Source organism: Lagenorhynchus albirostris, chromosome 8 (assembly GCF_949774975.1).
Source record: "Lagenorhynchus albirostris chromosome 8, mLagAlb1.1, whole genome shotgun sequence".
NCBI classification, from domain to species: domain Eukaryota; kingdom Metazoa; phylum Chordata; class Mammalia; order Artiodactyla; family Delphinidae; genus Lagenorhynchus; species Lagenorhynchus albirostris.
In genome coordinates, this window is record NC_083102.1 from 74836305 (window position 1) to 74859877 (window position 23573).

Here is a 23573-nt window from a genome sequence, read left to right on the forward strand (position 1 = left end):
CTCAATAAAGTAATACTGTTTGTCTTGCTCTGGCACCAATCTAAGCATTTTTGTAAACCTTATAACAGTTCCATGGAAGGTTCTATTTTTACAGGTAAGGAGACTGAGACACAAGAGAAGTTAAGCAATTTGCCTAAAATTGAACAACTAGAGAGTGGCGAGTTTGACTTTGCATCCAGGCGAAGCCTAGTGCCTAAGCTCTGTGCTATATAACCTCCATGGTCTCTTTAAGCTCTGAATCCTAAGGCTCTTCCGTGCCGCTTGGTATTCTATATTCTGCAATACGTGAAAGGACTGTTCCAACATCAGGTAGAAAGGATACTGCTCCTTGATTCCTTTGCCGTGTTACAGAATAGCATTCCATCTCATCACCAACATTTCTGCCTTTGAATCATGGATCCTTAGCGTCTGCCAAGGCCTTAGAGTAAAAAGACAGATCTCCACTTCATTCCAATTAAAAAATGTTTAAATACACTCACTCTTCAGTATCCTAGGTCGTTTAATAAAGTAAATGAAAATTTCCTCATTTCTAATTCCATTAGGAACAAATGGTTTCCATTGCCAGGGTCCGCTCTAAAACTCTCAAATTAGAGTTTACTCTTGAACAACAGGGGTCTGAACTGCACAGTTCCACTTACACATGGATTTTTTTCATTAAATATATGTAGTACTACACGATCCATGGTTGGTTGAATCACCTGATGCAGAAATATGGATATAGAGGGCTCATTATGGGACTTTGAGCATTCATGGATTTTGGTATCCCCGACAGGTCCCGGAACCAACTCCCCCGCAAATACCCAGCGATGACTGTATTGGCTAATTAAAATAGAAGATCTGAGAACCTTTAGATGAAAAGAAAAAAGAAAAGGTGCACAAAAACATAAATGTCTTTTTTTTTGTAGAAATGTAGGCTTATATGTCACTTGCTCTTTCATCTGAGCTATACTATATTGTTTTGTTCTCATCAAGAGAAAGCATAATGCTTTGATAGTGTCAATTATTTTACTTAAAACGTTTCTATGTATTCCTATTTAGACCTAGGTAGCAAATTAAAGGGATATGTATGTTTTCAAAATGTAAAATAATGTACAATTTCAAATAATCTTGTATATTATCATATACTAGAAAGAATAAATTATTATAGTTACAAAAAGCATGCTCCTGAGTTCCGTGACTAAGTTCCGTGTTCCTGTAGAACACTTGGGGGAAGCCTAATTGAAGATTTCTGGACCTGACGCTTGATCTTAGTCTCAAACATTGAGGAGTAAAACAGCCTAAGCAAGCAGGTATTCTACATCAAGGAGACATCAATGGGGATTGTGTGTTCTTGCCTTATGAATCCCAAGCAAATAAATCTTGTACTCCATGCAATAAACCTTTAACTTTCAGTATGTGATAGTCTTTCCTCATTTCATAAATATTTATTGAGCGCCTGCAATATGCCAGTCTCTGATACAGCAGTTAAGAAAACACCAACCCTGCTCCTACGGAGCTTACATTAATGGGAGACCCTTTAATGTGTTCTGCCACCCAATTATCCAAAAAAGATAAATCTCGCCACGTAATCCAATTGTGTAAAATCTGTCTTGGGCAAAGGGAACGGCACGTGCATCCTCGAACCACCTTGAAATGAAAACTCAGCCTGTGCGTGAAGGACGCAGGTCGCCAAGCGCAAGAGGGCGCCGTCGCCTAGCGCCGCTCTGAACGGCGCGCCGCTGTGACGCGTAGGCTTCGCCCCCTGCTGCCTTCATAGCGCCCCCGCCCCCTTGAGCGAAGTGCGCAGACTCCTCCTCCGGGCTCTGCTTCGGCAGGAGAAGCAGCCGAGTTGAAGGCATCGCCTCCCCGCGTGCTTCTGCGGGTGGCTGCCGGGCCTTGTCCTACCGCAGTGGCCGCGCCGCGCTGTTCGGGAGCAGGGCGCTGCAGTCGCGGTCCCGGCCTCGGTGTTTGGTAAACAGAAGCCCCAGCGTGCCGGGAGCGTGCAACCCCTCGCCCGGCCCGGCGAGCCCCGGGCGTGAACCGCGTTGACGGAGGATGGCAGCCTCCGGGGTGGAGAAGAGCAGCAAGAAGAAGACCGAGAAGAAACTTGCTGCTCGAGAGGAAGCTAAACTGTTGGCGGGCTTCATGGGCGTCATGAATAACATGCGGAAACAGGTACCGCCTCTGTGGGAGTGACCGACGGCGTCGGGGAGGTGGTCCGGGACTCGGGCCCCTGTCAGCCGCGGCTGAAACCCCCGCCCTGGGGATCGCGACCCTCTTCTTCCTCGGTCCTTGCCCTTCCTTGCATTTTCGCACGCCAGCGAAGCCGCTGTCGGTGGAGGGTCGCGTTAAACTGTTCTCGAGCAAAAGTGCCTCGTCGTCCGCCGATGCTGTGGCTCCTGACTCCTATGGGGCCCCGTGGGCCGGCATTCGGCGTCGGGTATCGGTTGTATAACAGCTGTGCCCTAGTTATCTCTTTGTGAGGCGAGGAGCCCTCCATTGGCCAGCCGTTTTAAGGTGTCGTGAGATGTCGGGCGAAGAATCCCACTGGCACAGCCCAAACCGAAGCCCCCCAAGGAAGGGAGAAGCATTGCTGGCCTGACATCAGCTCCTCTAAAATAAGGATCCCCGCCCCCCTTCTGTGTTACCAGGGTGGAGCTAGTAGAAGACAAATCCTCCTGTACGTGTTAATTTAGAGCAGAAACAGTCGTGGATAAATACCGTGCCGCCTTTTAAGGGCACCGTGCGCCTCTGTTAAGAGGAGTTCTTTGTTCTTTGATGTGTGGCGTATTAGTGAAAGTCTTCAGCACGTCGGCGAAAGGTGGGTTATGAAAAGAATGGGTTTTAACGCCAGAGTATGTAGACTAGAGAATCTATTTGTTTTTAAATTCCATAGTATCTTATACCAGTAGGGGTAGAAAAGTCACTTGGTTATTTTCTCGTCCTGGAAGCTTTATTTCTAGAAATATGCATCCAGGAAGATTTGTGGGAGTGTTTGTTTTGTGACCGTGTTTTTCATGACAAAAGCAGGACATGAGTATAAGTAACTGCAAAACCTAGTTTGCTCATCGGGTGGTGCTGAAACCACACAACCCAGATGGGGACTGGAACCTACAGGCAGGGACTCGAACCCACCGTCTTTTAATTGAGATCACACACCTGGTCTCAGGACTTTAATGAAGCTCAGGTGCTTTTTTTGTTTGGGTTTCTTTTTTTTGGCTGAGCAGTGTGGCTTGTGGGATCTTAGTTCCCCGACCAGGGATTGAACCTGCGTCCTCGGCAGTGAAAGTGCAGAGTCCTAACCGCTGGGCCGCCAGGGAGTTCCCAAAGCTCAGGTAGTTTATGTCTCATGGCAGAAGAAATTCAGTGAAAAACAAGGTGATAGGTAAGAAGTGGATTTATTTATAGAGATACACATTCCATAGACAGAATGCAGTCTGTCTCAAAAGGCGAGAACGGCCTTGGGAGAAACACACTCCACAGCCGGGTGCGGGCCATCTCAGAAGGCAAGAGGCCCCAAGATGTGGGGTGGTTCGTTTTTATGGGCTGCGTAATTTCATAGACTAATGAGTGGGAGGATTATTCCAACTATTTCGAGGGGAAGAGGCGGAGATTTCCAGGAACTGGGCCACCACCCATTTTTTGGCCTTTTATGGTTAACCTCAGAGCAGTCAGGGCACTGGTGGGTGTGTCATTTAGCATATGCTAATACATTGCAGTGAGCGTGTAATGAGGAAGAAGGTGCACTGGAAGTCAGATCTTTCCACCATTTTGGACCTAGTTGGTTCTAACCAGTTTTTGTCATGTTCTATGGCTGTGTCATTCTTTTAAAGGTTGTGCCCTGCCCCCTTTCCTCCTGTTTCAGTTCTGATGGGTCTATGGACAACAGTAGAGGAATTTAAGTGTTTTATGAAGATATTAACTTTGGTTTCTTTAAGCAAACTCTGCTGGGGTCTTGTCTTTGTTCATCAGCTCCTGACATTGTGCATGAATGCAGTAGATATTTGTGGGAGTGCCTTTATATCTTGCCTGGTCTTTGGGTTGAAGTAGCTGTGAATGCCTGAATTCAGTATTTCACGTAACTTTCATGTATCTATTTCCATGTATACCTTCATGTTCCTTTTCTGTGAACCTTTCTTACATTTAGGACACCACTGACTTTGCATTGCTGGTGCATTTAACTAGTGCCTGCCTCTGAAAGGTAATTGCACCGCAGTTCACCAGTGCCCACATTTGTTTCCAACAACCCTCCCACTCCCCCAAATATGTGTTTTCATACACAGACTATAGCATTGTAAAGCATTGCCTCATTTCCTGCGTAGATGGGGTGCAACTGGGTCGCAGCATCAGATGTTGAGGAGGAGGGGATTGTCTGAGACTGTATGTTTAGCTTTTGGGGTTTAAAAATTGATTCATATCCATTTCTTAGACTTAGCTTTAAACAATATTAGCATCTACTTATTTACTGTTAAAACAGAAATAAAGTTACTGAAATACCGGGTTTCTGTTACTGAGTAGGAAGGGGAAAATGGATGCTGGGTGAGACATCAGGAATTTCTTCGACAGTGGTTAACTGGCCTTAATCTGCCAGTTTCTCCTTTTGTCATTGGCTTTGCTTGTTATTCAGACCGTTCTCCAGTAACACTTTTACCAACTTCTTGGAATCCTGCATCTTTTGTAAGATGGGCAGCTTCACTTTGCAGTTGATTTACATTATACATGTATTGTTCTGTTTAACATAACACAGAAGAGGCGCACCAGGAATGACTGACAAGGGCAGTTGATGGGAAGTGGCAGAAATAGAATCTGCTCTGAGCCAGAGGAGGAATGTTTGAGTGAGGACCAGTTTTAAAAGTGTTCTTCTATGGTGAATACTTTTGTGTTATTACTATTTTTGCTTTCCCTTATGATCTCATTACTTTGGGGATCAGGATAATGAGTGCCTGGATGACAAGGGCCCCCAGAAACATCCCTATACAAATTTAAGAACACTGTGAAATTAGAATTCCTGAATCCCAATTCCTGCTCTATCATTAATTAGTTTTGTGATATTAGAAAAAGATATAGGTCATTTCATGTCTCTGTAGCATTGCAGCCAGTCTCTACGTCGTGGTGAAAGGGGGCTCTGCTGAGCCCGCAGCCTCAGCTTCCCGTGGAGCCTTTTCCTCCATTATCCTTTCAGCCATTTCCAGCCTTTTGTTTTTAAGTAAACTTTACAATGAAGTATAGGATTCACGAAAAGGATCCAGATCATAAATGTGCAGCTCAAAGAATTATTGCAAAACGAACGCACCCCCTCCAAGTAAAAGAACTTGGCTAGTACACCAGAAAGTCTCCACCTAATGCCCTTCTCAATTGCTAGCCCCTCAAAGGTAATTTCTAATTTCTACTACCATAGATTTTTTGTCCTGTTTTTGAACTTGTATACATGGAATCATACAGTATATACTTGCGTGTCTTGCTTTCTTAAAGCTAGCATTTATTTTTGAATTTTTGAATTTTATTTTTTTATACAGCAGGTTCTTATTAGTCATCCATTTTATACATATGACTGTATAGATGTCAATCCCAATCTCCCAATTCGTCCCAACACCACCACCACCCCCCCGCCACTTTCCTGCCTTGATGTCCAAGTCTAGAAACTGTCATAGAGTGAAGTAAATCAGAAAGAGAAAAACAAATATCGTATATTAACGCATATATGTGGAACCTGGAAAAATGGTACAGATGAACCGGTTTGCAGGGCAGAAATAGAGACACAGATGTAGAGAACAAACTTATGGACACTAAAGCTAGCATTTTGTTTGTGAGATTTATCTATATTGTTGTGTGTTGTTCTAGTCCATCTTCATTGTATGTAATATCCCATTGTATGAATACACCACAATTTATCCATTCTATCGTGTACTATTAAAAGTAGTACTACTTTGAATATTTTTGTACATTTTGTACATGACTTTTGATGTGTACATGTATGCATTTCTGCATTTTTGTTGGGAAATACCTAAGCGTGGAGCTGTTGAGTCATAGGTTAGGCTACATTCAGCTTTAATAGATCCTGTGGTACAGTTTCCAAAGTTGTGCCAGTTCATACTTTGGCTTTTGCTTTTGCATCTTTGCTAACACTTGGTATTGTCAGTCTTTATAACAGCCATTCTGGTGGACGTATAGTGGCATCTTATTTAATTTGGTTGAGCACCTTTTCATTCATTTTTCCAGCTTTTTTTTAGATTAATGTTATTATCTGTTACACTAGAAAGGGGCTTTAAAAAGCAGGGCAGGGTCATAGTCACTCTTGCAGGTACCCAGTGCTGTTGCTTTTGTGTTAATGAAGTCCAGAAGACCCTTAACAATTGAGAGATGTTTTGAGAACTTTCTGAGTACCACTGCAGTTCACAGTTTCCTCAGGTTAAATGAATTAAAACATAATTAGAATTTAAAAGTTTATGTTAAAGCCCCATTGAGAGTTAAGTGAGAGAACCACAAATCTGATTTGAGGATTGGATGCTGGGCAGTCACCTGGGCTCACTTACTAACTAAAATGACTCAGCTTCTGTGTACTCACCTCTCCAAGACTGTCAATTACTACATGTCATTAATCTTTAGGGTCTCTTGTGAATAATCTAAACCTTCTGCATTAAATCCTCAATAACAGAAACACTTCTCGAGCACTTATTCTGTACCAGCCATTCTCCAAAGTGTTTTATATGATTGTCTCATTTAATTTTCATAACAACTCCCATTGACAACTCCCATTATCCAGACCTTTCTATTCTTAACTCTCTTCTATTTTCTCTTTTTGTCTGTCCAGTTTAGGAGATATATCTCTCTCTTCACTCTCTTTTCAATGTCCTAAGCTTTCTTGGCCCTCAGTCCTTTTTTTACATCCTTTGGGCAAAAAGCATTGATGACTGTTTACCTTCTTTGTGCACCGCTTCTAAGCACAGCTGAAGAATATCCCATTACTGGGCAGTCCTCTGCCAGGTGAGTCCTAACTTCAGCTGGGCTGGCAGTACTACTGGTGAGCAGTTCTACTTACTATTTATTTTACTGGTTTCCTCTAACCCAAGCCCTTACTCTGTATCCTCACTTTCAGTACATCATCCCTCTTTTGACGTCACAAATAAATAGAAGTCATTAGTCTGGAACTATCTAACTTTTAACTTTCCACCACCAAATCTATAAACCTGTTTTGGAACTTTAAAAAAATTCTGCTACAATGGATAAAGCCATTTAAAGCCAGTACTTTCACCTGGGCTTTGACTCGCTCAGTACTAGTGTAGTCAGAAAAGTTACACCATTGGTTATTCTTTCTTTGTTAGGCATCTTTAACTTCTCCTTCTCTGCTGGATTCTAGCCATCAGCATTTAGGCATGTTTTAACCTCTCTAGCTTTTAAACCAACAAACAAACCAATACACTTAGTCTCAGTATTTCCCTGTAAATAATATCCCTCTCCCCCTTGTTAAAACCAAAAGGTGGGTAGAATCACTGCCTCTTGGCTCACTGTTTATCTATTCCCCTATTTCAGTTTGGCTTTCTGACTTATCCATTTAGATGAATACTTGTTGAGAACCCATTGTGTGAGACCTACTTACCATAAAATGGCAGGTACAAGAGACTGATAAAAGGCCAGTGTGACTGGAGCACAGAACATAAGGGGAGGATGGTGCAAGATGAAATTGGAGAAGTAGCTAAAGATCTGCCCGTGTATAGCCTCATAAGTCAAGTTAGGGGGTTTTGCTTTTATTCTAAAACGCTTTCATATATATATGTGTATGAGAGGAGGAATAGGTGTATCAGTTTTTCTTTTGAAAAAGATGATTGACTGCTCTATGGTGAATGAATTAGCTCTCAGAGTAGATGCTGGCAGACCAAACAGGAAGTTGTTACAGTAGCGCTGTGAGATGGGCCTTTGGACTAAGGTGATAGCAGCGACAGCAGTATCAATAAAGAAAAGATGATATATTCAAGAGATTTAGGAGGTAAGATCAACAGGACTTAGTCATGGTAACGATATGTGGTTGTGATGACTAAATTAGAAAAGCAAATTAAGATAACTTAAAACAGAACCTGAGGGCTTCCCTGGTGGTGCAGTGATTGAGAGTCCGCCTGATGATGCAGGGGACACGGGTTCGTGTCCTGGTCCGGGAGGATCCCACATGCCGCGGAGCGGCTGGGCCCGTGAGCCATGGCTGCTGGGCCTGTGCGTCTGGAGCCTGTGCTTCAGAACGGGAGAGGCCACAACGGTGAGAGGGCCGCGTACGGCAAAAAAAAAATAAATAAAATAAAATAAAAAAAACAGAACCTGATAATGAGTAAGCTCTCAATAAATGTTGGCTATTTTTGCTGTTGTTGTGATGGTGGTGGCTGATTGGATGCTGAGGGGTTCTGTACAAGATGTCATTTATGACCTCCAGGGTTCTGAAATGCATAACTAGAAGGATGGTGACACAGTTCTCTGAGAGAGGAGGTACTGGAAATGGATCAAGGCTTTGAGGAAAGGATTATAGTTTGTGTTTTAGATAGTTTAGTGTGCAGTGCCCCTGAGACATTAAGGTATCTGATGAGTTGACAGGTCTGGAGAGTTGTGGGTTAAAAGTATAAATTTTTGAGGTATCTGCATATAGAAGATAAACTTCATTGAAGCTGTGGAGAGTTAAGAATCTAAGATAAAGGCTGGGTAGGGAATGAGCCTGTAAAGAAGACAAAAAAGTAATGGCCAGAAGAATAGGAGGAAAATGAGAGTTTTGAGAATCGGAGAAGAAATTGTTTCAGAAGGGAGATGACAAACTTTGAAGCCTAAGAGAAGTCAGAGTAAGATTAGAGCTAGAAATGTTCAGAGGATATAGCAACAAAGAGGGGCTTATTGACTGTGATGAGAGTTGTTTCGATGGGGAGACGATGGAAGTCAGATTAGTGTGAGTAGGATATGAGAAAATTGAGACAGTTCATTTGAGATTTGGCCCTGAAGGGAGTGAGGGAATCAAATAAAGGCTTTTTAAATGGAAGATGTATGTGTGTTTAAAAACTAGTAGGAAGAATTCATTTGAAATGGCGAGGTTTAATATATGTGAAACAGAATGGGTGATTGATAGATGATTCCTGAGATGAAGTCCAAAAGTAAAGGTGAGTAATCTCCTGTGGGAGGAGGATGGTTCCTCTTCCATAGGAGTGGGAAGGAGTACATAGGAGTGGTAGGTACATAGGTGGGTGGTAGGTACATAGGTGGGTGTGTTTGGAATCAAGAGAATGAAGGAGTTCCTATCTAGAGGCTTTTGTTTTCTCTGAAAAGTAGGAGATGAGATCATCTGCTAAAATGAAGGAGGAAGAAGATGAAGCTGGAGGTTGAGGAAAGTTGTTTTTGTGAAGAATAGAAATGGTATGAGGGCTGGCAGTGTGGTTTTGTTTTGTTGCTGTTTTGGCCGCACCACGTGGCGTGTGGGATCTTAGTTACCCGACCAACCAGGGATCAAACCCATACCCCCTGTAGGAGTCCTAACCACTGGACCGCCAGCAAATTCCCACTATCTAAGTCGTCGTCATCTTTTTGTTTTTTGCCACACCACACAGCTTGTGGGATGTTAGTTCCCTGACCAGGGATTGACAGCAGTATTTTTTGAGGTTAATTATCATGAACTTATAATGAATATTTATCCTTAACTTGGCCTTCAAAGCCCTGTCATAAAGGTTCTATGACTCGCTTCCCTTCCTACTCATGCCTCAGTTCTTTCTTTTTTTCTTCTTTAAGATTTTTTCATGTGGACCATTTTTAAAGTCTTTATTGAATTTGTTACAGTACTGCTTCTGTTTTATGTTTATGAGGTTTTTTTGGCCCCGAGGCATGTGGGATCTTAGCTTCCCCAACCAGGGATTGAACCCGCACCCTCCGCATTGGAAGGCAAAGTCTTAACCCCCAGTGAAGTCCCTCAGTTCTTACTTTAAAAGCCACTTCTTCCCTGAATGTCCTAGATTATGTCAAGCCCCTCTATTACATATGCTCTTACAGCAGTCTATTCCTTTCTTTCATGCATTTATCAGCTCTATAAAGGCAATAAACACTGTTTAGTTTATTGCATGTCTTTGCTACTAGGCTCTAAGCTCCATGAGGGCACGGACTGTGTTTGGCTTGTTCAGCTGTATTGCCAACATCTACTACATAGGTGCTCAAATATTTGTTAATACAATCGTTGATATCATATGTATGGTTGATAACACCTACAGGATGAGTGGACAGAGGATCTGGGTAGCATCAACATTTTAAAGGATAGGCAGAAAAGTGCATTGGCGATTAAGGTGTGGGAGGAAGAAAGCAGAGAATAATGTCATTGAAACCAAGATTAAGTTACAAAGGAGAGCCAGGTGGGAGTATCCAATGCTCTAGGGAGGTCAAAAAAGAGATTGTCCAGTGGGTTTGAAAATTGGTGGTTTTAGCAAGTAAGGTTTTAATGGAATGGGGGGGAGGGAAGCAAATTTTAGAGGACAAAGCAGGGACAGAGTGGGGAGTATATGGAGAGGAAACTGCCCCCTTTGTGGTCCAAGCTTTCCCAGATGGTATCAATGTTCTGCTAAACTCTATAGTATCTAGTGCATACTGTCATCATGACACCATATGTGTGTTGAATAAATGAGTACAGAAGCACATCTTAAGAGAGACATGATTGTATTAAAATTACCTTCTGAGAAGAAGGGGGACAGTCAAGATTTGGGAGATGCAAGAACCAGGGTAGCCCCAAAAGCCTCTGACCTTTTTCTAGGACACTGCCTTAATTGCACCTCAGCTCTGACTACTTGCAGTCTGTTTCTCTTTCAGAATTTCAGATCTTGGAGAGAGAGGATCTGATAGATGTAGTTTGGGTTAAATGTTAATCCTGTGAATAAATTATCCTAAGCAGAATAGGGCCATGTAGCACAAACATGATCTTGAAAGGCCCATGTATTGAGGCCATTTCCTGAGAAGGAGGAATTGTAAGTCAGGTGGCTACTCCAGTTGGCATCTACTGCAAAGATTCATATTAGTGAAATCACTGATAAATTTTTTAGTACATAATATAGCATATAATTTAGTTACATTCTGTTGAGCTGTCAAAAAATGTGGTTGATTAACGTTTAAGAGAGACACTCTTAAGAATATGCCGTCTTATTTCAGGTTAGCTTACTGGAAAATGGTGTGCCAGGATTAAATGAGTTCTGCCTTAGACCTTCTCTTTGAGTTGCAATTAAATTGGATCACAATTTAATATTACACTAAGCTATTACTGTGAAAAATGATTTTAAAATGGTTTTGTGTCTTCTGTAAAACTTCTTTTAGCAATTTTGCCTTTAGTCACTCATTGCTTTAGGAAGCAGTGTGCTATAGTGGAAATAACATGCACGTTGGATTCAAACAGATTTCTGGTTTTGAATTCTGCTCTGTCTTCTTACTAATTGTGTGACGTTGAGCAGGTCGATTCTTCAGGCTTTTATGTTCTTATGTGCACAATGATCATAATATCACACTGAATCTACCTTACTGATGTTGGGACTAATGAGAGAAAGAATGTGAAAACTCTTGATAAATTATTCAGTGTTACACAGATATTGTTGGTATTGTTATTATCACAGTGAATCTGCTGGGATTCTTGGTTACCAGAAACAGAAACCATTCTGTCTTAAGTAAAAGTAATTTATTGCAAGGGTATCGGGAACTTACGCCATTCACTGTAGGCTGGAAGATGAGCAGTCCTGGCAGACAAGCCCAGGGATTCTTTGGTAGCTAGGCTGCAGAAACCCTGGAGTCAAGGTTACAATGCAGGAACAGCCTTGACGACTTGCTGGTGCCACGATAAAGACATCCCGTCGTCCCACAACACACCGCCCCATCTTTCTGTCATTCACCCAAGATTCAAAATCCTGGAAGTAGGTATCTAATTGGTTGGCCTTAGATTGTTTGCCAGATTAGGGCTCTGCTAAGGAGTGAATAGAAGAATTATCTGATTTACTGGTTCCATAACGAGAGGCAGGCTCTGAGAATTGCCCTCTCCCCAAGATAGTTCATAATGAACATTTTCTCCAGAAATGAGAGTTCGGGGTTCTAGGAGGCAGGGGAAATTGGATGCTAGATTGCCAGAATCCACAAATATCCACTCTGACCTATACCTTAGGTTGTCCAATGCAAACATGCATGCTCTTATTCTGTCCTATAATTTTTTTTTTCTTTTTCTTTTTTTTTTGCGGTACGCGGGCCTCTCACTGCTGTGGCTTCTCCCGCGGCAGAGCGCAGGCTCAGCGGCCATGGCTCACGGGCCCAGCCGCTACGTGGCACGCGGGATCCTCCCGGACCGGGGCACGAACCCGCGTCCCCTGCATTGTCAGGCAGACTCTCAACCACTGCGCCACCGGGGAAGCCCTGTCCTATACTTTTTTAAAAAAATTTTATATATATATATATATATATATATCACCAATTAAATTTTTTCACTTACCATATCTAACTCCAGGATCACTTGGTGATATCCATTCCTTCTATAGGCATTTTAAGACCCTAAGGGTATATGTAATAATAGATTCTTTATATGATCGTGGAGGGGAAAGGAAACTAGTTAAAACTTAGGTAAATATAAAAAAAAGATGAAAATAAAAGTAGAAGCCACATTCATTGTTTATTATTTGTTCATTGTTGTGTTTGTGACTTCTTCCTTCACTGGCTATTCCTATTCTTTGTCTTTAGCCAACCCCTTAAGGTTCTTTATCTGATGGGGTGACCGGGTCTTTTATTCCTAGGTATCTTGAACCTTTGGTCTTGCCTGTATAGGGTTACTTTAGTCTTACATTAACATTTACCACTGCAGTTGGCAGTACTAGTGTTGGGTCTGGGATTTGATTTTATGCTACTTAAAAGCTGATTAGTTAGCCTGTTGCTGTTTAATGGATGCTGGCAGAAGACATGAGACTCCTAGGTCAGAGAGAACAGACTTGATTGTTCACAGCATCACCAGCATCAGCATGTATGCATCGGTTCCCCTTGCCCCACAAGTACTATGAGGGTGACATGGTGGGACCCAGATGGATGTTAGGGTTTGTGTTGCAGCTAAGGAATAAACAGTAAGGAATCTGCCACTTCTATAGCAAATGATAGGCAGGCTTGCTGTTTATCCTGGAGGGGAGACATTATCTCACCCTATGGTCGCTTTCTGCCAACAAAACCCTGAGAAATGATGGCCTGGGTAAAAAGTGGTAGAGCCTTGCATTCTTGGCACGTCCAGGAAGATATGCAGGAACTCAAGACCCATAGATAACTGTCTCTCCCAACAACCAGGAGGTATCCAGGGGGGTCCCCGAGTTCCAGTCATCTTCTGTCCCATGGAGGAAGAGCAACAACTTTTTTCTTGGTGGCCAGGATCAGGCGCCTCCCCAAATGTAATAACTTTTTACCCAGTGGCATGAGGAGGCCAAAATGGCCAGGTCACAGTCTTAACTGTCAGTTCTGTGGAAATGTTGTTATACCTCTTGATTAAATGATTCTTCTTTTGGGTCCCCAAATCTCTAAACTGCTAGCAGAACCCACTTCCAGAAAGACTAATTGCTGAGATAAGAAACAAAATTTTTGTAAATGAATCCTTAAGCATATTAGTGAGGGGAGCCTCTTCCATGCCTTGGTTGCCAGGCTAGTTCTGGCTAGAACCCATTCTATCTATACAGATTAAGTGAAACCACTTAATCTGTATAGATAGAATGAAAATGGACTGAAAATGGATTCAGCTGCTTAAAGAAAACGGTTTGAAAACCACTGATCTGAGGCTTTTCCCTGAAAAGAGAATAAACTGTGTGTGTCTTTCTGTGTCTAAGCGGTGTTGAGAACAGAGGATTTGCAGGGGTGGTCTTAAGCACAGCCTCATCTTCCAACTTAATTTACTAGAAAAGCACTGCATATAGGGGATTGCCAGGTAGTTGCCCATCTGTCAATAGGGTGTTCTATTATGTCTCAGTTGGCTATTGATCTTTACATAAACTCCCTGAGTTGAGAATCTCAAGAGCTGAATGGTAGAATTCCGGCACCAAATCCCCTCACAAAAGTTGGCTGGACAAAGTACTGTGAGTTCGAATTCCCAGGTTTGCTTTGTCTTTTAGTTGTTCTGTTTTCTTACTGGCACAGGGAGTGCTTTGTTCTATCTTAAAGGCTGACAAGGCAGCCTCTATCAATGACTGTTCCTTTTTGTAGCCTCTGAAGAACAGTTGAAGAGGTTATTTAAATTTTTACTCCAGAAAGCTCTGGAATGGGTTGATACCTCTTAAGTTAACTCTAGACTGGAAGGTCATTTCCATTTGTCATCTTAAATTTTTCTCAGCCAAGATGTCATGCATAGCTCTCCGGATTGTCTGCAGTGAACCAAATGACAGCACTCCATCTAATTCCATACTAGCAACAGAAAATCCCCCAAATTTGTCTGTTATGAACCCTCATTATTAAATTCCCACATCTGTAATCTCCCTGTAAATTAAAATTAAGGCAATTGAAAGGCAAAAGTCTGCTCTCCCTGGTTTCTTAAACTCCTCAGTCTCAGCCAGAAGGCATTCACTTAAGTGTTTTGGTCAAGTCAGGGTAACTTCTTCAGCAGCTTCAGCGTAGGCTGTCTTCCATTGGAATAGATTAAGTTAGTTTAGCACCTCCAAAGCTGAACGTCTCCAATTTCAAGGTAGTTTGCGTCACATGTTTTCAGTATGTCAAAGGGTCTCTGGGACTTTTAAGATTAGCATAGTGTCACCCCCACCCCTACAAACCTGAAAAGATACAAGCACATCTACTCTCTCTACAATAAATAGTGCATATGTTGACACATTATTATACAGTCCTAACCCACCTTATTGTTCCCAGCCAAAAACAGATAGAAACTTCGTTTCTGGAGGAACAGGGTTCTCAAAGTAAGAAAATCTTGGCTTTTGGTTTTGACAGCTTGCCAGTCTGTGTCAGCTCTCTGTAATTGATAGACCCTAAGTAAGACTAAACTCAGCTGGGAGGAATCACTTATCAAGAGGCCAATAGGGACACTATGTTTACTGGATAGGGAAGGAATTTCACATATGCATAATAATGTTTCATTGGCATATGATACATTGTTTCTCATGGGCAAAGTGTTAGGTATTTGCCAGGGGGATTTCTCAGCTGCTCAGTCTCTTAGAGTTTCTTTTTTCCCCTTGTTGTCCATCCTGCATGCTTAAAGATTAATTTTCCTTTCTTTTTTGAACCCTGTGGTCCTGGCAGAAATGATTGAGTTTTGTCTAGTGACAAACTCTTCCCTCCCTTTTGGGAGGAGAGTGATCCACGTTTGTAACAGGCAGTTGTGCAGAGCACAGTTTGTGGCCTTGAATTCTCTACAGTTCTAATCCTCCTGGTTGTTCTGCACCTTTGTGTCTTCATTAGAAGCCTCACCTCCTGTGAAATTCCATATATATATATATATATATATATATACACATGTATATATTTAAAATATATTGAAGTATAGTTAATTTACAATGTTGTGTTAGTTTCAAGTGTACAGCAAAGTGACTCAGTTTCTTTATATACATTAATCCTATCTCTTGGAAGAGCCTTTTCTCTATTCCCGTCCATTTGTCTCAGCTGGAGTGTGACCTTTAACAGATTCCTCTAAGGCCTGTGGCCCTTTACAGTGCGCTCCTCAAAACCTTGCCTTTCTTCATTTTTTGTTTTCTAGGCTTTGGAAACTTGGTGGTAGCAGACACATTCCTTTCTGTTACCTATTTGTGTCAAAATGGGCTGTGTCTTTGTGTCTCTTCCTTCCAGATAGCCCCAGCTGAGTTATTAACCTGTTTTTAAATTGAATACTTTCCTATCCTGTAGAGCTAACATTGTATAGATCAAATGCCTCTTTTCCTTTTGGGCCCAGATGTTTTGCTAACCTACTTCTACTAGTGCCTTTCAAAGTCTATAGATTTTGCCATGGTGGAAAATAAGAGGTCTCTGTGTTCAGGATTACTGCCAACCCTTACCACCCTCAGTAAGGTAATTTTAATTATGGGGAAGCCCAGCATCTAACTTAGGTCTGGACTATGTCTGAATTATTTGGCTTCCCTTAAGGAGTCCTACTACTGTCCCTTAGTCTTATCTCCACAAACTTCCCATATACGTTGCACTAGAGCATATACCTTGCCTGTTTTCCCACCAGATCACCTTCCAGATTATTTAACAATGCATGAAATACTCTATTGCTGCTCTTCTTTTCCCTTTTCAAATCAATCTGAACTTACTGTAATCACCTACTATAATTGTCCCAGCCTTTGAGGTCAGTCCTTTAATTATGTGTTTGATTTCTTACCTTTAGCTTTAAAAGAAATCTTATAAAAAAATTCCAGGACCAAGCTTCTTTCTGAGAGAAACGATTTAGTCTGCTCCTGAATTCTTTCTTCCTTCACTATATCTCTTTGGTCCATATTGCTTTTGTATAAATAACAATAAAAATAACTTTTTTTTTGTTTCCTAATTTCGTCTTTTAAAGAACAGTTATACCAAAGTTTATCTCCTTTCCCTTTCAAAGCTGTTTGGCCTAGCTTGTCATACATATGTTCCCCTTAAGGAAGGAAATCCCCTTTTCCTTTATTAATCTAGGTGTGTTCCTTTGTTTTTCTTCAACTTTCCCACTTGCCTTATTGTGATTATACATGTGTTTAAGCCCAGTGCTGTTTTCCTTGCTTTTCTGAACAAAGATGATTTCTAAAGAGGCCTTTTAATTTTTTTTCTCTTAACCTTTGGGTTTATTATGGCTTTGTTGAGACTTTTCTAGTATCTCAATCCAACATGATGATTTACCCTATATAATAAGGGTTCCATTTTCGTTTATCCTTTCAGTGATTTAAATCCACCACCCAACTATAGTTGAATCTACAGTCTACCCGGGGATTTGTACCCAGGGTCAACTTGAAATCACGCTGGGAGGGACTGATTGCAGAACCTTGTTGACAAGCTACATAAATCCAAAGGTTAGTCATTCCTCAGTCCTCTCCTTGGGATACAATAAAGAATAGAATTTGGGACAGCTGCTTGCATGCCTCCTACTAACGCCAGCACATATTGTTAAAAGCTAGAACCTCATGCAATGCTGTGGAGCTTTCAGGAACCTGAAGTGCCTTTGCAGTCCTGTCTGGCAAATACATACAGAGAGCAAAAGGTTATTCCACTAATGCATGCCTAAAATGCTTGCCTGTTTTGAGGTCTTTCCAAACCAAAGGACTCTTCCCTCAAAAGTGTCTAATACTTGCAAACACTAAAGTAGCAGCGAAGTTTCTGTTTGCCTCTGTTTGAGTGTCTATGCATATGGATTTGAGGGGCCCTCTTCTTCTTCTGGTTCTAAATATTTGAGCAGTAAAGGTAGGAGACAGATAAATTAATGGTGATGACAGACTAGTGAACATGGCGTTGAGTTGAGCATAAAATGGGCTTCCTCTTCTTTTTCCCCTTAACTAAAAACTTACCCAGTCTGAGGCAGAGCAGCTGAGGAATGGGAACAGTCCTCTCCTGCCATAGATAGGGGCAAGCCTCCCAATGAATTACGTTCTACTTTGGGGGCAGATTAATGGAAGAAGAGTGAGCCAGGAGGCCTGGCAGTGTGTGGTCAGTGACCTCTGCCATGCTCTTGCTCATCCTGTAGTCACTCTTCGACGAGCGACAGTTGGAGGAAAGGACTGAAACTTCCTTCCCAGTACTTACCTTCCCCAGAGGAAGAGAGAGTACTTCATGACAGAGAAATCTGTTGTTTCTCAAATTGATATGTTATCCCATTTTTTCAATTATCAAATCTCTCACCACATTTTTTAAATTAAACTTTTTTTTTGAGAGCAGTTTTAGGTTTAACAGAAAAATTGAGCAGAAAGTACAGTTTTCATTTACCCCTTTGCCCCTCCCCCTCGCCCCAGTTTCCCCTATTATTAACATCTTGTCTAAGTGTGGGGCATTTGTTACAATGGATGAGCCATTGTTACATTATTGGTTCACTCTTTGTGTTGTACATTCTGTGGGTTTTGACAGGTGTATAATGACATATATCCACTGTTAGAGTATCACACACAATAATTTCACTGCCTTAAACATTACCTGTGCTCCACCTTCTCACCACATATGTGAAATGGTATCTTTATCATATGCCAAATGCCCGTTATTGTGGATCCCTCACATTTCTTAGGTTTATTTCTCAACATTTAATTATTTTGTTGCTGCTATGACTGGGATTTTTATTTCTCTCATTTGTGTGTTTTTCTAATGGCATATTACTCACATCTAATTGCTTTTTCATGTTTATCTTATTTGTCTAGCCACCTTACTAACTTTTCATATTAGTTCTACAAGTGTTAAATTGATTTATCTTTATTTCCTTAGTGATATGGCTAAAATTTCCAGAACAATGTGACAGGGTGTGTGTGTGTATATTTCAAACTTGAATGAGAATGTCTCTCCTGCTTCACTAGTTTGCTGTTGATTCTGATGAATGACCTTCAACATACAGACACATCATTTTCTTTATTAAAGAATCTCAGGAAATGAATTTTTAATTTTATCAAACACTCTTTTGCCCATATATTGAAGTTTTTCTTTTTTTCTTTTTTTGGCCAAGCCTCACGGCATGCAGGATCTTAGTTCCCTGACCAGGGATCGAACCCGTGCCCCGTGCAATGGAAGCACGGGAGTCCTAACCACTGGACCACCAGGGAATTCCCTGAAGTCTTTCTACTACATGAAAATTTTCTCTTTTAACCTGTCAGTACGATGAATTACATTTATAGAATTATCATTCTTGAACCCTTCTTGCATTCCTAGAACAATACCCTGCTGGATTCAGTTTGCAAATACTTGACAGATCTGTAAATGAGACACCTAAAGGAGGAAAAAGTCCAAAGAAAATGTGACCAAAATAGCAACCGACAGTTTTAAAAAAAAAAAATGAAGACAGCAAGGAAACATAATAAATAGTATTTAAAAAGATGGCATATGTAAGATGAAACATAAGTTATCAGTAATAAATAGGAGGGATTCAACTAAACCCTACTAAAAATAATTATTAGATGGTGAGAAATTCAGACTAAGTTACACAAAAATCTATGCTGTTTATAAGAGACTAAAGATTCAGAAGCTGAAAATAATAAATACAAAGATATAATTTTGGGAGGACATAAACAGAAATTGCAAGGTTTTTTGGTTTGTTTAATCCAGTGAAGATGTATTGTTCAAAAGGTAGTTTTGTTTGTTTTTGTTTCTCTTCCATTCACCTAGGACTTGTTACCTCTCATTCTCCAGATCACCTGAATCTCTGTCTCTTCCCATTTCCTGTCTTTGCATACACCTCTTCCCCAGAGGTTTGATAGCAGGAGGGACCTCTGCCTTTAGGTCCGTCTCATTTCTTGTTGAATAGGACCTATTAATCTATTGTAGTCCAGCCAAATAAATGCACCATTTGGATATAAAAGATTGCTCCCATTTCACCTCCTCCTACTCGCCACACACAACGTTACTATCTGGCTAGAGATTAATCTTAGACTAAGACTAAATTGTACAAAGATCCCTCTGATTTCTCTAACTTCCTTCAGTGCCTGTAAATTCACTACACTAACATTCCCCATTCCTGAGTATGCCTTGGAAAGGTTTTTTGCTACATTTCAGTTTAGCTTTACATTTTTTGGAACTTCCCATCAGCAGCCGTAGGTCCCTCACCTATCTAATTTGCTTGCTATTCTGTCAGTATTCTTTCTTCCTCTCCCTCCTTTTTTCCTTCCTTCCCTCCCTCCTCCCTTTCTCTTTCTTTATCTTCAGCAACTTGATCAGCTTGTTTTGATAGTAACCAAATAGTTGGCTTGGTTTTGCTACCTGCTATTTTTGGGTGCAGCAAAATCACCTGAGAGCTACGCCTGTTCTGTACCCCCTCCCCAAATAAAAGGAAATAAAAATTTAAGACACTGTTGGAGTAACAGTAGCTTTAACTATAATCTGCATATAATTTCTAAGCAATAGTCTATAGACCTGATAAAAAAATACTTAAGTAAGCTGTAAGAGTGAAATGTTCATCCCTTAGCCCATTAATTGGGACCCATTTCTTTTCTCATTCTAAGCATTACCGTCTTATTTGGGTTTTTTATTCATGAAGTAGTAAAGTAGGAAATAGCAGTGATTTATCTATCAGAAACTATATCAGTAGTTTCAGTAAAATACTTAAAATTTGGAAAATGCCATATCCTCTGAGCTCTTGAGCCATTATTTAGTTTTGTGAGTGAAATTACTCTGAAAATATTATTTACCTCCTATTCCCAGTGCCTAAGAGGGTGCTTTACAAAATTTTTTCTGAGCCCAAGCTGTATGTTATCTTTAACTTCATTAAAAAATTGAAATTGTATTTGATAAAAAGGACATTTCTTTTTCCTTGGAATTCATCTTTAAGGGTTCCAGTAAATCTTAAATTTTTTCCTTAATATACCCCATTTTTCCAACATTTTAAGTGTATAATCTAGATCTGCCTTCTTTCAGTAACCTAGAGCGACACATTTTGGCCTAGGTCAGAAATCACAATTTAAAAGTGGCTGCTATCCAGGTCCCATCAGAAGTGCATTTTAGAGAGATGTTATTTAAGGAGAGAGTGCTGAATGGACATTTGGTTCATCCACTCTGTATATTCTGAGTTGTTTCTGTTGCAGGTTAGATCTATGAAGGCAACTTTCTTGGAAAATGCAGTGTGCACCTGCATTCTATCAAGGACAATTTTTAAGAAGCAGATTGTTATATTTGAAAAACCATCAAGAACATTGTCATTAGGTCATTTAACGTCCCCATAAAATCTCACCATGAGAAATATCTTAGAATTCATGTCAGAAAAAAAATTTGGCTTCCCCCAAAGATTAGTAGACTACTTTTTTTCTGATTATAAAGATCTTTTTTTTTTCCTGACTGTTGAGAAGCTAAGTGCCAAATTTTGATACAGCAAACTCACGACAGCAACTCTGTAAGTCCTTCCTAAATAGGTTTTATATTAAAAACAAAATCTGTGCTGGAAAAAGACTGGATTTAAATACAAAATAGAGATAAAGCATTTGGCAAGTGCCTGTTTTATATCTTGGCTAAGCCATGCCCATTGAACCCCTTTTAATTTTATTTATTTCTCTCTTGATTAGAAAACATTGTGTGATGTGATCCTTATGGTCCAGGAAAGAAAGATACCTGCTCATCGTGTTGTCCTTGCTGCAGCGAGTCATTTTTTTAACTTAATGTTCACAAGTAAGTATCTTAAGATAAAGCATAATAATTTTTCTATGAGAATTAGGTGGGGTCTAATTGAAAATATGCCATTTTTCCCAGTTTTAAAAGCACTTTAAGTTAAGTCCACAGAACAGTGAAGAGATTGAAGAGTGGTCATGGTGATGATTGATCAAAGGAAAACTGTCCTTTCGTTAGCCCTAAAGGCCTGAAGTCTTTATTAATGGAGATATAGCTTCTGCTTGAATACCAGGTTTTTTTCTTAACCTCTGGTGGAAAGGCACAGGAGCAGATAAGTCTTATGGCATTTTATCTAGCAAGTTAAACTAAAGCAAAATGAAATACATTATACTAGAAAGAACCCTAGTTTGGAGTTGAGAATTGGGTCCAAGTCCTGGTTCTACTTAGTACTGCTCGTGAGCTTGATCAGGTTATATAATATATCTGCCTCAAGTTTTCTCTTTAGTGCTCTGGCTACCTACCAGGGTTTTGGGGAAGAATGAGAGCTTTGCTAGTGAAAGCTGACTATACATATAATTGTCATTGTTCTTGTAGGTTTGTTCCAGCTACCTCAGAGGCATTTTGCCCATAACAATTTAAGAGAATGCTACCAAATTAATTTAGGAGTTGGGGAAATACTAAATGCATTTTTATGTCTCTCTGTTCATTTGGGCTTTTTTTTTTAGAAGTACACTAATTCACTAATTTCTTAAATTATTTTAAGGCACATGTCAAGTATGGAGAATTAATTTGCATTTATTATAGGAATGTGTTGGGCTTTCTGAGGTATTTTCTTTCAGGGAGGTCTCTGTCCTGTTATTTTCTTTCAGGGAGGTCTCTGTCCTGTTATTTTTCTCACATTTAACACAGCCTAGAATGATCGGGTTCTTCAGTTAAACTCAGGGTAGTACTCATGCCATTTATGTTTCTTCTCTTTGTATTAGCTAACATGCTTGAATCAAAGTCCTTTGAAGTGGAACTCAAAGATGCTGAACCTGACATTATTGAACAACTTGTGGAATTCGCTTATACCGCTAGGTAAGTTAAGGATCGTTTCTGTTGTGGAGGAGTAAGGTCGGGATCTGCCATGGCAAAGCGTTGTTGTAACAAATTGGTGTGCTCCAGAGTCTTCAGAATGAAAAACTACACGGATGGTAGGGGCGGGGTTTGAGGATCCTATGCCATACTAATTCAAGGGCTGTAAAGTTTAATTTTTTGTTTAATTTCGGGGGCTAGAAGGATACATTCTATGGTAGCATTATTTAAATAATAAATTGTAGGAAACTAACATTCACTTTAACTTACTTACAGAATTTCTGTGAATAGCAACAATGTTCAGTCTTTGTTAGATGCAGCAAACCAGTACCAGATTGAACCTGTGAAGAAAATGTGTGTTGATTTTTTGAAAGAACAAGTTGATGCTTCAAATTGTCTTGGTAAGAAATGAGATTCCTATTTTTTAAAACAAAAAACACCGTTAATGTATATTTTAATAAAGAAAAAAAGCGTGGTTATAAGTGTCCTCATTTAATCTTTTTTTACCCTCATTTAATCTTAAAGGTGTTGTCCAGTACAAATTTTTCTAGTAATATATTTTATTTTATTTTATTTATTTATTTTTAACATCTTTATTGGAGCATAATTGCTTTATAATGTTGTGTTAGTTTCTGCTGTATAACAAAGTGAATCAGCTCTATGTATATATATATCCCCGTATCCCCTCCCTCTGCGTCTCCTCCCACCCTCCTTATCCCACTGCTGTAGGTGGTCACCTAGTAATATATTTTAAGAGGAGGTTAGGGAGGTACATATTAACCTGGGCAGAAACAAGCCATAAAATACCGTATCAGCATTTTCCAAAATAAAAAATAGCCTCAGTAATGAGTTTTTGTGTGTTTAGGAAAACGAGTAATGATTTACTTCAGAAATGACAAAATGATTCAGTATTAAAAAACCAAACATAATATACTATACTAACATGCTATAGGAAAAAAATACTTAAAATCATAGCAACAGATGCTGAAGGCACTTTTGTGTTTTCAGTACCCATTCCTAATGTTTAAAAAAAACTTTTAAACTAGAAATAAAATACCTAAGTTAACCTGTATGTGTCTGAAACCTAAAGCTAATATTCTTTGCATGGAAACGTGCTACCGTTCAGCTTCGTGCTGAAGATTTCCACCAGTGTAGTCAATCAAAAAAAATAAATAAGGTAACAATAAAAGTTTCCTTATCAGGCATAATCATAACAGTAGTTTGTTGGCTAATTTAAAATTTCATTAACGCAGTGAGTGGTTAAACAAGATTATATCTGCCGTAAAGGTGTTATTTTAGTGTAACATAAAAATATACCAATCTGCCAATCT

General features: G+C 40.1%; 1 protein-coding gene across 3 annotated transcripts in view; it reads left to right on the forward strand.

Annotated features, from left to right (window-relative positions):
• Window positions 1-1773: 1773 nt before the first annotated feature.
• The window catches only part of KLHL7 (kelch like family member 7), a 64283-nt gene continuing 42483 nt past the window's right edge, over window positions 1774-23573 (forward strand). Inside the window, exons 1-5 of one of the 3 annotated variants that reach the window (XM_060157149.1) lie at window positions 2015-2154; window positions 16825-16955; window positions 21126-21228; window positions 22152-22245; window positions 22519-22643. In XM_060157149.1, coding sequence (XP_060013132.1) covers window positions 21150-21228; window positions 22152-22245; window positions 22519-22643 — 298 coding nt within the window. In that variant the 5' untranslated portion in view covers window positions 2015-2154; window positions 16825-16955; window positions 21126-21149. Of the gene's footprint in view, window positions 2155-2513; window positions 2801-16824; window positions 16956-21125; window positions 21229-22151; window positions 22246-22518; window positions 22644-23573 lie in introns of those variants that run through there. The other 2 variants (XM_060157150.1, XM_060157148.1) reach the window with 2 other exon arrangements.